At 42.5% G+C, this 16,667-nt stretch overlaps 1 protein-coding gene across 2 annotated transcripts in view; it reads right to left on the bottom strand.

Annotated features, from left to right (window-relative positions):
• AP2B1 (adaptor related protein complex 2 subunit beta 1) overlaps positions 1-16,667 on the bottom strand; it is a 168,772-nt gene that overhangs the window by 29,257 nt on the left and 122,848 nt on the right. For both annotated transcript variants that reach the window (XM_068268655.1, XM_068268656.1), the window contains 2 exons: positions 15,599-15,744; positions 5,677-5,806 (listed from right to left, as the gene is read on the bottom strand). In XM_068268655.1, the coding sequence (XP_068124756.1) occupies positions 5,677-5,806; positions 15,599-15,744 (276 nt within the window). The remainder of the gene's footprint in view (positions 1-5,676; positions 5,807-15,598; positions 15,745-16,667) is intronic.

The following is a 16,667-nucleotide window of genomic DNA, read 5'->3' as shown; positions in this document are numbered from 1 at the left end:
AAGAATATAACAGTTGTGTTATGTAGAATAAGATCAAAAATAGTCTCATCTGTATCAATAGCTGTGTATCTAGTAGCTGTGTAAAACTTGTAGTAATCTTCTTAAAGAAATAGCATAAAAATTGCTTCTAAAAAACTTCTTGCTAACATCTTAACAGAACTTAAAGAGTGTCGCCAGCACAATGTTTACCTATGCCTGTCTGTTAGCGCCGCTCCACCGCCTCCTCCGTATCGGCGCTACCCGCACACGTCACTTCCCTCCAATCAGCGGGAGGAAAGGGACGCGGGCGGGTAGCGCCGATACGGAGGAGGCGGGGGAGCGGCGCTAACAGACAGGCATAGGTAAACATTGTGCTGGCGACATGCTGTGTGTCGCTAGCACTGCGGGGGGTATAGAGGCGCGCAGGGGGGTCCTGGAGGCACACCATGGGGCAACAGAGGCTGGTGTTAGTGTGCACAACCAGCCTCTGTGCCCCACTAACATAATTAAATCCCACCTCGGGTTCTCTTTAATGCTGAAAAATGAATAAAGTAAATCACCAGAATATTAAAGTGGACCCAAATTAAAAATACAAGATTTCAGAAATAAATTCTATTTTCTACATTATAATAATAAATAGCAGCCTTTTTTCAGCTGCATGATGACAAATATAAAATATTTTACATTTATTGGAGGAACCCCTCCCTTCCTTTCAAATTGCTGGGATTTTTCCGGCAAACTGGTGGAGTAGATGGTGGTCCTGCAATGGAGGAATTGCTAATGGCTGCCCCCAGTATAACCCTAGCTATGAAAAGAGAAGGGTGAAAAGCATGCACTGAAATGCTCATAGGTTTGAAGGAGTGTTTATTTATATTTGTGTCAGAGTGGTGCAACTAAATATTTTTAATTAAAAAAATGTTTGGTTTGGGTCCGCTTTAAGCATATTACCCCTTCTCTGTCATCTCTTCAGCATCTAGAACCACGTGTGGGAAGGTAGCTTCTGCCTCATGTGTCTTCTCAGGAGATTGTTGGGCTTCTGCAAACTATGAGCTTTCAGTTCCTACTTTTATAGGGGCAGGATGCAATATGGCTGCCTAATCTGGAATTTCCCTAGATCCCAGGTTCTGATTGGCTAAAGCTTCCATGCGTAGCTTGCTATCATACTTAAATCACAATATTATTGTTTATAAATTCTTAATTACCTTATCTTGTGGGAATTAACGTCATCTGATATTTTGACATTTGATTAAAAGGTCATATTTGACGCAGTTAATTAAAAAGGGATGTCACCAGCCATCTTGTCTGCTGGCTGCCCCAGACATTGAGACTAAACAATGTCATTCATGACGCATTTCTGATAAAGTGTTCTCTGTTAATTAGTTTTTGGAATGTGTCTGTACTTTCCCAGACATAAGATTGGTCAGGTTGACACTGTAACCAGAACCGTGAGAGTCTTCAGCAACTTAGGGCTTATTGAAACATACAGGGCTTCTAATACACTTATTTAAATATAAAGCTTATTACCGGTATATAATTCTTCCTAAAACAATTAAAATAAAATATACCGTATTTTTCGGAATATAAGACGCTCCGGCATATAAGACGCACCTAGATTTAGAGGGCAAAAATCAGGAAAAAAAAATAAACTAAACCTAGGTGCGTCTATGGTGCAGGGGCTTCTTATGGACCTCTAACTCCCCCAAAACTGTCTTTATCTAAGCTACACTGCCCATCTATACTAACACCTGCTACACTACACTTCCCTTCACCCCTGCTGCCCCCATCAACTACACATTACTTCACTAACCCCTACTACAACTACAATACACTACACTACAGTATACTACACTTCCCTCACTAACAGCTGCAGCCAACCCAAACTACACTACACTTCACTAAGTAACCTCTTCAGCCAACCCAAACAACACTACACTACACCCCTGCTGCATCTCACCTGATCCTGTCGCCGCGATCCTCCCCTCCTCCATCTGCCTGTCATCACCCAAGAGTCGCAGCCGCCGTCATCTGAGGGTCTCATTAGGTGTCATCAGAGGGTCCAGCAATCCCATCCAGTATCCCCGCTCTTTAAGTGTCCAGGTTGCCGGATCCTCTTCGCTGCAGTCATGCTTGTTTGCAGCCCCGGGGTGATCACGCGGTGATTACGCGCTGCCGGGGCCACCTTCCTCCATAGTTACAGCGTCCTCTTCTTAGATACAGTGCCCCGTTCTGCGTGACGAGCGGCGCACGTGCGCCTGACGTCATGCGTGACCCCGGCGCACATGCGCCGCTCGTCACACAGAAGGGGGCACTGTATCTAAGAAGAGGACGCCGTAACTATGGAGGAAGGCGGCCCCGGCAGCGCGTAATCACCGCGAGCCTGCATACAAGCATGACTGCAGTGAAGAGGAGCCGGCGACTTGGACACTTAAAGAGCGGGGATCAGTCGGGGATACTGGATGGGATTGCTGGACCCTCTGATGACGGCTGCTGCGACATTGGATGACGGCGGACAGACGAAGGAGGCTAGGATCGAGGCGGCAGGATCCGGTAAGTATGTTATGGGGCGAAAATACCGTACCTTTGGAATATAAGACGCACCCACTTTTTCCCCCCAGTTTTGGGGAAGAAAAAGTGCGTCTTATATTCCGAAAAATACGGTAATTGCATATTACATCTTAATAATATAAAATCATTTTCTATATATTGGTCTTTCTGATGAATAAATATAATGACTTCAACCGGCAGAGGTCACCATTTCATAACAAATAATATTATGAATATTAATTATAAAAGACTATTAAACCGCCAGGTGGCATCATTTGTCCTAAATACGGGACAATACAAAAACCTTGGAAAGTATTATTGACATTCCAAAGGACAATCCTAGTCAAAACATGGCATTATATTCTTGCTGTCTGTAACGGCCTTGTAACAAGTACGTAAACAATCTTCTAGCTTACAAGTTAAAACAATCTTATAAAAGTTTTACTTTCTCTAACTATCACTGACAGAATCCAGCATTAAATGTATTCAATTATATTATAGGTTTTAACAATAATTATTTCTTTCTTTAGAAGGACTGTATTGATTATTAATATTTATATATACATACACATATGACAGCTTTTCCTGCATAAATAAAACTGCTAGAATTCTGACATCCCCCCAATTGCTAGTTTGAGGTAGTGAGCGTTTTGAACTTTATCAATAATGTGTGGACCACCTACCACCAACACCTCTGTTTTGTCAGAGTTCAGCCTCAACCAGCTGGTGTTCATCCAATTTTGTAAATCCACTAGAAACGCATTTGATGCTGATGGGTCTTGGGTGCCAGGCTTGAAGGACAGATACAGTTGTGTGTCATCTGCATAACAATGGTATCCTAGGTCATAGTTCTGGATTATTTTGCCCAGAGGGAGCATGTAGACTGCAAAGAGTAATGGTGATAGTACAGAACCCTGTGGAACTCCATAGGCAAGTGGCACTGGATTAGAGTAGTGTGTGCCCAGACATCTGTCCTGTCAGATGGGAAGGTCTAAAAACCAGCTAAGAACAGTACCCCCTTAGGCCACAGTAATTCTTCAGTCGCTGGATTAGTAGATCCACAGTATCAAATACTACAGACAAGTCAAGAAGAAATCAGAATTGAGCAATCACCCTTGTCCCTTGCAGTAAGTAGATCACCCATCGATACGAACTGCCGATCCGCCGTGACATCAGGGACTCCCTGTATCGTCCCCGTGTCCTCCTCCGGCTTCCCCCGGTCTCCTCTGCTCCCAGTGTGAAAACAATTAGCTGCAGCGCAAATCACCTCATCCAGCAGCTCCTACGGCAATCCTAGACCTCTTCTCTCCTACACTGCGCCTCTAGTGCCGACTTCTGCTGATGGCGCGAGGCTGAGGTGAGACATGCTGCCAGTACTTGTATTTACCCACGGAGTGCAGAGGAAACCGGGGGGGGGGGGGGCTGGGTACTGGAGGATGACACAGGGGAACATAATGTTACACACGGGGCATTGGAGGACACAGGGAACCGGAGAATGAAACAGGGGGACAGAAGGGGACACACGGGGGGACCGGAGGACACAGAAGGACCTAAGGGGCAAAGGAGGACACAGGGGGACAAAGGAGGTAACAGTAGGACACACAGGAAGAGCAGAGAAAGACACGGGGACAAACTGGGGGTGGGGGTTTGGACAAAGGAGGACAATTATTGACGGAAAACATCTACGAGATGCTGATGGACCAGGGATGCACCAGGTTTCGACTGACATGATGGATTTCTGCCTACACATGACTGCAACTGGTTTCAATATTGGCAATAATTTGGATCATTCAATTCTGTGGATCAATTAAACAATCTTTTCTTACGATCTGAATGGTCTGATCAAAACATTTATAGTTTACTAAAAAATCACACAGTTCATGGGCTCCCTAAGCTGCTCAATTTGATACGCCTTGTATCTGGATCCCCATTTACAAATGCACAGTATCCATTCTAAAGAAATATATTTTCATTAGAATACACTGCAGAACTCAGCTGCTCAGCCCATCTCCTGCAGGCCTACCTACAATGCATGTTCTTTAATTCATAGGCTCACGGAAGAGATGATTCTATTTGTTCCTTTTCACAGGTGACTAATTAACACAACTGAGGCCTTGAGTGGCAGTGAGGACAACATGAACTGCTGGCAGTCCCAGAGAACCAGGGTAGAGAATCTCTGGTTGGAAACCTTCAGCACTTACATGGATAGTATTATACTCGCAGATGGGTTCAACACTGGGGCACATTGCCACCAGCATCTGTGCCACCATCCTGGAATGTTGCCATGAGGCAAAGGGGAGCAGAACAGTCATGTAAGAGATGACTGTTCTGCTCCCCTTTATGATGTGTCTGGAATAGGTGGCACTCTGTAATTGATCTTTCTAGATGCATCAGTAAAAATGAATGGGGAGAACAGATGGCTCACAGGGAATAAATGAACCAACGTTCCCAGCGGAGCTGCTGTTCCACACAGTGAATATGCTTTAACAGATGTGTGTCCATGCTTTGGACGCACGCACACACGCGCGCACACACACACACACACACACACACACCTGGATTTACCTCAGAGGAGCCTATAGGCAATGATGTCCTGGGCACCTTAGACTTCACCCTCCATTAACCTACAAACCCCCCACCGCACTCCATCGCAAGTGTACTGGATGTCCCAGCTGTGACTTCACTCTTATTTCCCTTGCCTGTCATAGGCAGGTACAGGTGCCTAGAGCTATCTAGAGGTGCCCCCAAGTATAAGTTAGCTAGATGAACCTCAGTATTAAGTAGTTAGAGGTGCCCCTGACTAAAGGGAGATCTCATCAGTGAAATGGCGAGTAACCTTTCATTTACACTCTCAGCAGGACTCTGCATATGGAAGGAGGAAGAGAGGTGCTCAGGGAGGGGAGTGAGCCACCTTTCCATCATCAGGTACTTGTAGGCAAGTACACACACACACACACACACACACACACACACACACACACACACACACACACACACACACACACACTTCTTGCGCATGCTTATGTCTCCTGAGAACTGGCTACTTGTTTATTTAGAGAAATGGAAACCAGTAGCAGCACTTCTCCCAGTGTGATGGCATACATGATACTGTTTACGGTCAAATTTAAATGGCAGTGCTACTGAAGTAATTACCTGGAGATTGTTAAGCGGCTCCATCTTCATGACAGGACCCAGCGTGTTGAGTGGAAGAGAAATGTCAATGCTCTGATTTGGCATGAGGGGTGTATGTATAGCCAGCGGGGCACTGGGAATTACTCCAAAGCTGAGGAAACATAGAAGAGAAAGACTTCATATAGCTAAACAATGGCAAAGTAAAGTAATGTAATGATGGTGTGAAAAGTGAAGCAACCCATACTGATTATATTTCGTTTAGGAAAGTTAGGCAGTTGTTGATTGGTTGCTGAAATATACGCTGCACGGTTCTATTTTTCTTTCAGAAGTCATCTGATTCATCCATAGCTGTGGCTGCAATAGCCTTGGGGATTTAGACAGACACATAACTTTTACAGGGTACTCGCGAAAGAAATTCTATCCTGATATCCTACTAAAGAGTTATGCAGCTAACGCATCAGGTTTACCCTTTTCTGAGTACTGTCCATTGGTTTTTAGCGGATGATTATGTGCAGATTACCACTGGCTTTCTCTTTAAATTTCTGGTTTTTGACTTCATTGTTATATTGCCATTATTTTGTATATCAAGCCTGCAGGTTTTTCGTGCAGTGTTGTAATGCTATGTTAATGTGCCTTTCTACTAATAAATCTGATGTGTTAAGCAAAAAAAACAAAAAAATAAACAAACAAAAAAACATTGTATATTGCATGCCCAGATAAGCTGTCAGAATATAATGGATACTCAAGGGCATGATTTAACGAAGGTATCTTGGCTCAAAGAGAGATCCTGCAAAAAAGACCCTAACTTACAGTATCAGAAACGGTTTGCTTTGAGGAGACAGGAGTCTGTAACCTTCACCTGGGTCATATCACACCATAGCAACAGTTGCTTAAAGAGTAGTAGTGAGTAAGTAGCTGCCTGCTCCCTGACCACCAGCAAGAGCTTTCTCAAAGTGAGCTTTCACTGTTGTTAAAAAAAAAACAACCAAAACAATTCCCTTAGTTCAGCTCTACATAATGCTAGCGTATATTGACCTGAGCACATAACACACTCACTCAGTGAGTGCACATGTTGCTACCAGCCACTCAGTTAGTGCAAGTGTAAAAAAAAAAAACCTTACGAGACCACCTGCTTTGTGTCGCAGATTACTCATGAAAGAAGAGGAAATACCAGGGCCAAATAAAACATACTGTTTCCAGAGTAGGAAAAATGTGCAGTTTGCACTTACAGTCTGGTCTGGTGATGTCTTAGTAAATAAGATCTTGCTAACATAACTAGTGAAATATCAAATTTACTGATAAGCCACTGGAGAGAATACATTTCTTCTCTCCATTGTATTAAACATTTAAGACTCGTTCCTGAAAGAGTTTCTGCAGAAGCGTAACCAAAAATAACCATCTGCTTTATTTCTGTGGCCCTGCTCCTCCTCACTGAAGTCAAAATAATTCCAATTAACTTTAATGAAAAATGTACAACATCTAAGTACTATCTATGGAATGCAATTTCAAAGCAAGCTTGCAGGGCCTGTATGTATTTCCTCTAATTGACATAATATTTAGACGTGACTTCTTTAGCAAGTGAATGACCAAAAAAATATACAATTAATAATTTAAAAGCCCTTAAAATCAGGTCAGTTTTTTATAGTACTGCCATAGCAAATCTGGAGTGTTGGGTAAACAGACATAGCACAGAGATCTTGGATGTTATAAAGAGATTGACCTTGTATGAAAGTCACATCTTGTATACCACATGCTGGCCCTGCTTCCAGCATCTCTACCATGGAAAGGCCAATTACATGAACATGGAAAATCATGTTGGCATGATTATATTGCCTAACAGATATGAAAATCTAATACAATTTCATAACTCATGCTTAATAAAGATCATTCTAAAACAACAGGATAGCAATAATAGCATAATTGCCATTCTACCTGTAACAACAATTGCTTAGAGAATTAATATTCTATACTGTACATTTATATTTATATATATCAGGCAATAATTTTACATCGATAAAATAGCTGAAGGAAGCTGCAAATATGAATATATTTTATAGAGGTATTTAAATTCACAATACATGGTAAGCTAATAATGTAACTAATTGAAATCAAACCTGTAAAAGTCAAAGCATGAAGTAACAAATAACATGAAGCAGCAGGCTCCTTGCATGTACAGGTCCTTCTCAAAAGATTAGCATATTGTGATAAAGCTTATTATTTTCTGTAATGTACTGATAAACATTAGACTTTCATATATTTTAGATTCATTACACACAACTGAAGTGGTTCAAGCCTTTTATTGTATTATGATTGATGATTTTGGCATACAGCTCATGAAAACCCAAAATTCATATCTCAAAAAAAATAGCATATCATGAAAAGGTTCTCTAAACGAGCTATTAACCTAATCATCTGAATCCACTAATTAACTCTAAACACCTGCAAAAGATTCCTGAGACTTTTAAAAACTCCCAGCCTGGTTCATAACTCAAAACCGCAATCATGGGTAAGACTGCCGACCTGACTGCTGTCCTGAACGCCATCATTGATACCCTCAAGCAAGAGGGTAAAACACAGAAAGAAATTTCTGAACGAATAGGCTGTTCCCAGAGTGCTGTATCAAGGCACCTCAGTGGGAAGTCTGTGGGTAGGAAAAAGTGTGGCAGAAAACGCTGCACAACAAGAAGAGGTGACCGGACCCTGAGGAAGATTGTGGAGAAGGACCGATTCCAGACCTTGGGGGACCTGCGGAAGCAGTGGACGGAGTCTGGAGTAGAAACATCCAGAGCCACCGTGTATAGGCATGTGCAGAAAATGGGCTACAGGTGCCGCATTCCCCAGGTCAAGGCGCTTTTGAACCAGAAACAGCGGCAGAAGCGCCTGACCTGGGCTACAGAGAAGCAGCACTGGACTGTTGCTCAGTGGTCCAAAGTACTTTTTTCGGATGAAAGCAACTTTTGCATGTCATTCAAGGTGCCAGAGTCTGGAGGAAGACTGGGAAGAGGGAAATGCCAAAATGCCTGAAGTCCAGTGTCAAGTATCCACAGTCAGTGATGGTCTGGGGTGCAATGTCAGCTGCTGGTGTTGGTCCACTGTGTTTTATCAAGGGCACGGGTCAATGCAGCTAGCTATCAGGAGATTTTGGAGCACTTCATCTCCATAAAGCTTTTCAGCAGATGGAAGCATGAAGATTTCATTTTTCAGCACGACCTGGCACCTGCTCACAGTGCCAAAACCACTGGTAAATGGTTTACTGACCATGGTATTACTGTGCTCAATTGGCCTGCCAACTCTCCTGACCTGAACCCCATAGAGAATCTGTGGGATATTGTGAAGAGAAAGTTGAGAGACACAAAACCCAACACTCTGGATGAGCTTAAAGTGGACCCAGATTTCAGAAATAAAATCTATGTTCTAAATTATAATGATAAATAGCAGCCTTTTTTTCAGCTGCATGATGACAAATATAAAATATTTTACATTTATTGGAGGAACCCCTCCCTTCATTTCAAATTGCCGGAATTTTTCCTGCAAACTGGTGGAGTAGATGGTGTCCGGCAATAGAGGAATTGCTAATGGCTGCCCCTAGTATAACCCTAGCTATGAAAAGAGAAGGGTGAAAAGCATGCACTGAAATGATCATAGGCTTGAAGGGGTGTTTATTTATCTTTGTATGTGTCAGAGTGCTGCAACTAAATATTTTTAATTAAAAAAATGTTTGGTTTGGGTCCGCTTTAAGGCTGCTATCGAAGCATCCTGGGCCTCCATAACACCTGAGCAGTGCCACAGGCTGATTGCCTCCATGCCACGCCGCATTGAAGCAGTCATTTCTGCAAAAGGATTCCCGACCAAGTATTGAGTGCATAACTGAACATAATTATTTAAAGGTTGACTTTTTTCTGTTTTAAAAACACTTTTCTTTTATTGGTCGGATGAAATATGCTAATTTTTTTGAGATCTGAATTTTGGATTTTCATGAGCTGTATGCCAAAATCATCAATCATAAAACAATAAAAGGCTTGAACTAGTTCAGTTGTGTGTAATGAACCTAAAATATATGAAAGTCTAATGTTTATCAGTACATTACAGAAAATAATGAACTTTATCACAATATGCTAATTTTTTGAGAAGGACCTGTATATGGGATAAACCATACATTCATCTTTTTAGTTACATTTGTAGCACATGATACAAGCAGATCTGAATTTGAATGTCAGCCACTTTGAATTGTATTAAAGGCAGCCAGAAGTGTGATAGGAACAGCAACTACTTGCAGGAGAAAGGTGTGCCACAACTAAATGCTCTGGGACCTTGAGGCCCGGGACTTATTATTATATTGGCGTATCTGGGTGGGATGTGCAATGAGATGGCCATCCGAGATTGGGTCTGTGAGTGGACACCAGTAATGGCGAAGATCTCCCAGGATGACTCCCATACTAGTGGGTTGTGCCTTAGGGCTGGTTCACACGGGCTTCTGCTGAGCTTTCGCCCGACACCACGTTCAAACGCCGGAGTTTAAATGCCATAGTTTAGACGCTATCTTTTGAAGGCTTTTAGGAAGCGTTCAAGGCTAGCAATTCTGGCCTCTGCTATTGTTTCCTGGCGTTTACCGCCTCTGAATGCAACATGTTGCTTTCGAGACTAGACGCGACGCCGAGATCAACCGCCAGACTTTCATGAAAGCCTGCAAAAGCCAGCCCTAAACGCTCCCATTCAGTTGAATGGGACAGCAGTAGATCCCAAAAAACGTTGTGTCCGAAACACCGCGTTTAACGCCGCAAAAGCGTCCGTGTGAACGAGACCTTACCCTCTGCCCCCGAGCGCTTGTTTTCTTTGGGACTTTTTCATCTTTTTAAAAGCATTTCCCAATAAATGTTATAGGATTTCACTAGAGTTGATGTTTTTATTGAATCTAATGTATTTAAAAAAATAAAATAAACAGTGTAAGCCTAAGCTTGCCTCCGACTACTCAGCAGCAGAGTCTCTCAGACCGGACCGTTCAAGACAACAAGAGAGAGGAGGAATTTGGATGATGTAAATGTTGACTTCATTTAAAGAGTAACTGTCAGGCATAAAATCAAAAATCTATTCTTTATTTTTATCTGGTAAACAAGTAATAAGGATGCTAACCAGGCAATCCAAAAGTTAAAATCTCTGTTACTTTTCTTGTTGATAAATGATCATTCCCCAGTTTACCTGAGTCTTATTTGGTACACACAAAATGTGGTACACAAAAAGAAAGTTGCAGGGTATGTTGGGTTGTCCTATTTTGCTTCTGTACTTCCCCTCAGACTTAACTAATGCAGCCCGATTGGCTGAAGCCTCTTTCCTTCCTGTTTTCCCCTCCCACACCTCTGTTCCTCTCTGATTGGCCAATATTTCTCATGCTGAGACCAAGCACTTTCTATAGCGAAGGGCAGGCAAATCAGGCAGAGGAGACAAAGAGAGGAAATGATATCAGAATTGGCTTCAAAATAGCCACACTTAAAATGGGAAATGCTAAGAAGTATTTTCTCTTTTTGTACTGTAGACCAATCACGAAAATAAAAACGCGGACAGTGCAATACATATGTTACGCAAGTAGAGCAAGTACTTATCTACGTATATATGTGTTTTTTTTTTCTGAGATAGTATGGCTGACCGCTCCTCAAAAAAAAATGGCACTTGGCTGTTCTAACCTCCTAATTCCTGATCCAGGATGAGTAAGCAGATCAGGCCACTGTGGGTCCACTGGTGGCATGCTTGGTGCAGGTTTCTGACAAATCATCTGTCCAGTTTTCCTATTCTCTTTATTCCTAGCACACTGATCCAACACACACCTTTTTACCCAAAAGACCATGCTGCTTTTGTTCTCACCAACCAGGCATCCCTGATCTAGATGCTATGTTCCTGTTCTTCTTCCAAAGCCAAGTACTGTAAGGGGTTTAAGTGTCAGCACAAGCCCCTTACACAACTTTCCAGACTCCTCCTACAATGCTGTGTGCCTACACTCCGTGTGGTAGTTTTGGATTGGCAAAGGCAACTTTTAGTGAGAAAGAAGCCAATACAGAAAAAAACTTGGCTTTGTGCTTTCAATTGTTCAAATGGGAGCTTGATATTAAAGTGTTGCCAATTGAGGATCATCACGGATCCATGTATTCACCACAAGGTGACTGTGCAGCACTGTAGCAGAATTGAAAGTTTAGTAAAGTTTTGTTGTATTGCACTGTCATATCCTGCTCTTGTTAAACAGGAACTCCAGTGAACATAAACATAATGAACAAAAGTGATTAATTTTTACAATAATTATGTACAAAATGATTTAGTCAGTGTTTGCCCATTGTAAAATATTTCCTCTCCCTGGTTTACATTTTGAAATGTATCACATGGCAACATTTTTACTGCTGGCAGGTGATGTCTGTGTAAGCAATGTCTGCTGCTTTTTTGGCAGTTGGAAACAGCTGTTATTTCCCAAAATGCAACAAGGCTCCCACAGTGGGAATTAGACAGGCACATAGAAATAATTGGACAGGCACATAGAAATGGACTTTTGAGAGTAGAGGAGTTCAATTATCTGAATATCGAGGCCCCTAAAACGCCTTTTTTCTATCACCTCCCCAAGGTACATAAATGCATGACGGATCCCCCCGGCCGGCCCATTATTGCAGGGATTGGGTCTATTACGAGTGCCCTGTCCCATTATGTGGATCTACATCTTCAGAAATTTGTTTGCCAATTGCCCGCATATCTTAAAGATACGACCCACACACTACAGATATTGAATGATATCGAGTGGCTACCTGAAGTGTATAGATGGGCAACTTTGGATGTAAGTGCCCTCTATACCAATATACCACATGATTTGGGCCTACAATCAGGTACTATTTGGGGGGTGATCCATTAATGCCGGAGGCCCAGAAACAATTTATCTTGGACTCTATTGAGTTTATACTCCAAACCAACTATTTCACCTTCCAGGATGTCTTCTACCTTCAGCTGCGGGGGACGGCGATGGGGACGAGGTTCGCTCCGGCCTTCGCCAACTTATATATGGGTTGGTTTGAGGAGCAACTTGTTTGGTCTGACGCCAACCCGTATCGGGCGAACCTCGTGCTCCATCGCCGCTTCATTGATGATATTTTGTGTGTGTGGAAGGGACCCGCGGAGGAGCTACAGGGGTACGTGAACTATCTGAATGGGAACAAACTAGGTTTGTCTTTTACTATGGAGACAGCCCTGTATAGGACACATTTCCTGGACCTTGATTTGGAGGTGGATCCTCTCGATGCCTCTATTAAAACTACCAATTATTTTAAACCATCAGATAGGAATGGTTATCTAGATTATTACAGTGCCCATCATAAGCCTTGGTTACGTAATGTTCCTTTTGGCCAGTTTAAAAGATTGCGCCGCAATTGCACCAACATAGCAGACTATACACGCCAATCGGAAACACTTGTAGCTAGATTCATAGAAAAACACTACCCTGTCCCTTTAGTAGAAGCAGCACGAGATCGAGCTGCCCGTCTGTCCCAACAGGAGTGTCTAGAGCCCTCTAGAACTCTTTCTAAGAAAGAGAAACCCCTTGAGAAACAGACACCTGTGGTTATCAACTATTCCGGACAGGCCGAGGAATGCAAAGACATTTTCTCGAAATATTGGCCCGTCCTACTAAGCGATCCCATTTTGAAACAGTCCCTGCCCCAGAGACCCCGTGTGGTCTTTAGAAGGGGCAAAACTATTAGGGGCCACATTGCACCTAGTAGATTGCCCACAGTGAGATGTGAGACAACATCTCAGGAGTCAGAGGACCACCAGTAGGAAACTGGGATGTTTCCCCTGTGGGTCCACAAGATGTCTCTCCTGTAAGACCCTCAAGAGAGACGTATATACATTTCAAACTAACTCACCTACTGTATATTCTATAAAAAGTCATGTTACCTGCCAGAGTTCCTACGTGATTTACCTACTTAGCTGCCCATGTGGACTTTTCTATGTGGGACGCACAACACAGAAATTCCAAACCAGGCTGAATAAACACAGGTCTAACATAAATAAAGGAGAGCAGAAACACGGGGTTTCCAAACACTTTTCTCTTATTCATAATAAAAATTTCGAGTTACTGAGGGCGATTATAATTGAACAGATAGTCCACCCCAATAAATATGAGAGATATCATACCCTGTGTAGGCGAGAGTCCTATTGGATTCTGAAATTGGGTACATTGGAACCAGGGGGATTGAATAAATGGTTGGAGGAGATGAGCCACCTCCAACCTATCGTCCAATGAATTGTGCATGTGTGGACTAGTTTTCATTGGCCAATTGTGGCTATGCACGTGTGTGTGTATGTGTGTCCACACATATAGATAGATCCTTGTTAGATACCTTCTATTTGTCCATTTCTGGACCATGTTTATGTGAGACCAGTGGGCACTGCATGTATGTAGAGTCCTTTTATACAACCCTTTAGGTCACTATATTTCCCACTTATAATCCTATTTATGATTTCAAGTCTCATTGTCCCTTTATTAGGTACTTTATGGCACCTTCCTTCTCGTTTAGAAGCAATACGAATCCCTGGACCACACCTACTGCAGTGCGGATTGGTTAATTCGGACTCTTGTAGGGAGGGGAGGGTATTTATCTCTAAGAGTTTCTCTTGTCCCATAAGCATTAACTTGAAAAAGCGGAGACTGTATCTCCGCGAAACGCATTGTTTTAATAAAATTTTATACCTTTACTACATCTTAGTTCATCTATCTTCACTTCTGTGAAGTTTCCAATTCAGCAATCCACGCTGTTCAGTACCAGAGGCTCTGTATAGAGCTGTCTGGCGATACCTGGCAACTGATCCACCACTTCCTGGAGCGAGTGACGTCACTTCCGCCCCGCGCTAGAGCTTAGTCCCCGGCTCGGCTAGGAGGGAAAAGGCGGATCCGGGCTGTGTACGCTGTGCCAGCCCCACCGTAAAAAGGTGAGACCTGTCCAATTGATGCATAGTTTAGCGGTGCAGCGGACTCTGAGCGCCCCTCTTTTCTTTTTCATCCTTACTACAGTGTTTCCAACGGGAGCAGCCGAGTCCAGACTGCGGGGGCCTGATCGCAATTTAGGGGCACACACTAGCTCCATACTGTTCCTTACAGTGGGATTTCAGCACCATGGTCCTGACATCACACTGTGGGAGGGGTTTCAACACAATATCAGCCATACAGAGCCCCCTGATAATCTGTTTGAGACAAGAAAAAGATTTCTCATGGGAAAGGGTATATCAGCTACTGATTGGGATGAAGTTTAACCCTTGATCACGGTTTCTCTTCAAAGAAGGATTATACTCGCCAAAGCTAACTAATCTTAGGCACATAAAAGAACATATGAAAGCATTCCCTGTGTGTAAAATCGCTATTTTCCCTGCAGAGAGCAGTAGAGGCTTGTTTATCTCTGGTCATTGGCAAAGGCAAGAATCACTCTGTGCCTGTGTCTTCACTCCGACCCCCTCCTTTTCTGCTGAAGTGACACAGCTGTTGCCAGGGTGATGTGTCTATTTAGCAAAGGAAGTAAAAAGGGAGCAGAATAAAAACAAAGGCTGAGAGAGTCTCCTGGCCGGCAATGATAACATTTGGCAAATAGCCAGCGGTAAGCAAGCCTGTACTGCTCTCTGCAGTGAAAGCAAATGTTTTTACACCCAGGGAATTATTGGGAATGCTTTCAAATGTTCTTTTGTGTATCTAAGAGTAATTACTGAAATTTATGTTGCAGGAGTATAATCACACTTTAAAACACAACGTTGGAAGGTGAGCCATGTTAAAATACTGTAGACATATAACACTGCAATAAAACCTCTGGAAATGCTCACAAGGGTTGAAAACATGCTAATATGATCATGGAAGAATTGTTAGTTTTCCGCTAGAAGATATATTTACATAATTTAGATATATAAAGAGATGAGCAGAAATAAGACAAACCTGTTCTTGTTGAACTGAATGGCAAAATCGGTCATGTGTTGAAGGGCTTTGTTGGTGAAGTTCATGTCCATGTAGATGTGCCCCTGTCTGTGAGAAAATGTGCCAGATATCTCCAGCCCCTTTGCCTTCACAGCAGGCAGCCAAACCTATTGAAAAGAATATGGGGCATTTTATAGCACCACAGCAAGCAGGTTTCTGACTAAAAACCACAACAACAAAAAAAAGAGTTTTGAAAAAAAAAGAGGTGTTGAATGAGAAACTCTACTATTTACAAGTGCCAAGTGAGCCCCTAGTAATGTCAGTATTGCTTCTGCACCAATATGAAGGCCAGGCAGCTTTCAAGTGCGAGGGTGAAAAGGGGGTGGGTGGGGGTAGTCAGTAGTCCACAATCCGTTTCTCATTTGACAACAGGGTCCCACAGGGGCTTAGTGGAGAACTCCACAGATACCTGATGTCTTTATTTAACCTAACAATCTAGTAGACTATGATATGAAAATGCGTTGAACTCAGTGGAGGAATGTCTTTTTTAACCAAACTATGATGTGGCAATGGTCTGTAGCCACAGCAGTGCACCACATAGGCCTCAATTCACTAAGCTTTATCAAACACTTTATCAAACATTTTATAATTTACCTTATGGGTAAAATCTATTTTTGAATTCACTAAGGTGTTATATATTTATCAAATATTTTATCAATAAAACTGTCAATTAATCTATAACACCTTAGTGAATTTAAAATGAGACTTTACCCATGAGGTAAATTACCAACCGTTTGATAAAGTGTTTGATAAAGCTTAGTGAATTGAGGCCATAGAGACTGCAAAATATATTCATACAAACCTGAATTATATTTTGTCATATTTTATTCAGAACAGGCACATTTTAACATTTATCTAAGGCAACTAGGTTCCCAAGTTAAAACATTTTACTATTTGCTATTTACTAAATCGTAATTTAAAATTTAGATTCTTACCCTAGTAGGGGAAAGGCTCTGAATGATCCAGAGGCTTCTCTGGTCTCAGAACACTCCTACCACCCTGTGCTGTGACCCGCTTAAGATTGCTCGCG

The sequence above is a fragment of the Hyperolius riggenbachi genome, chromosome 2 (genome assembly GCF_040937935.1).
Source record: "Hyperolius riggenbachi isolate aHypRig1 chromosome 2, aHypRig1.pri, whole genome shotgun sequence".
NCBI lineage: Eukaryota > Metazoa > Chordata > Amphibia > Anura > Hyperoliidae > Hyperolius > Hyperolius riggenbachi.
This window is presented reverse-complemented; position numbering and strand designations above follow the sequence as displayed.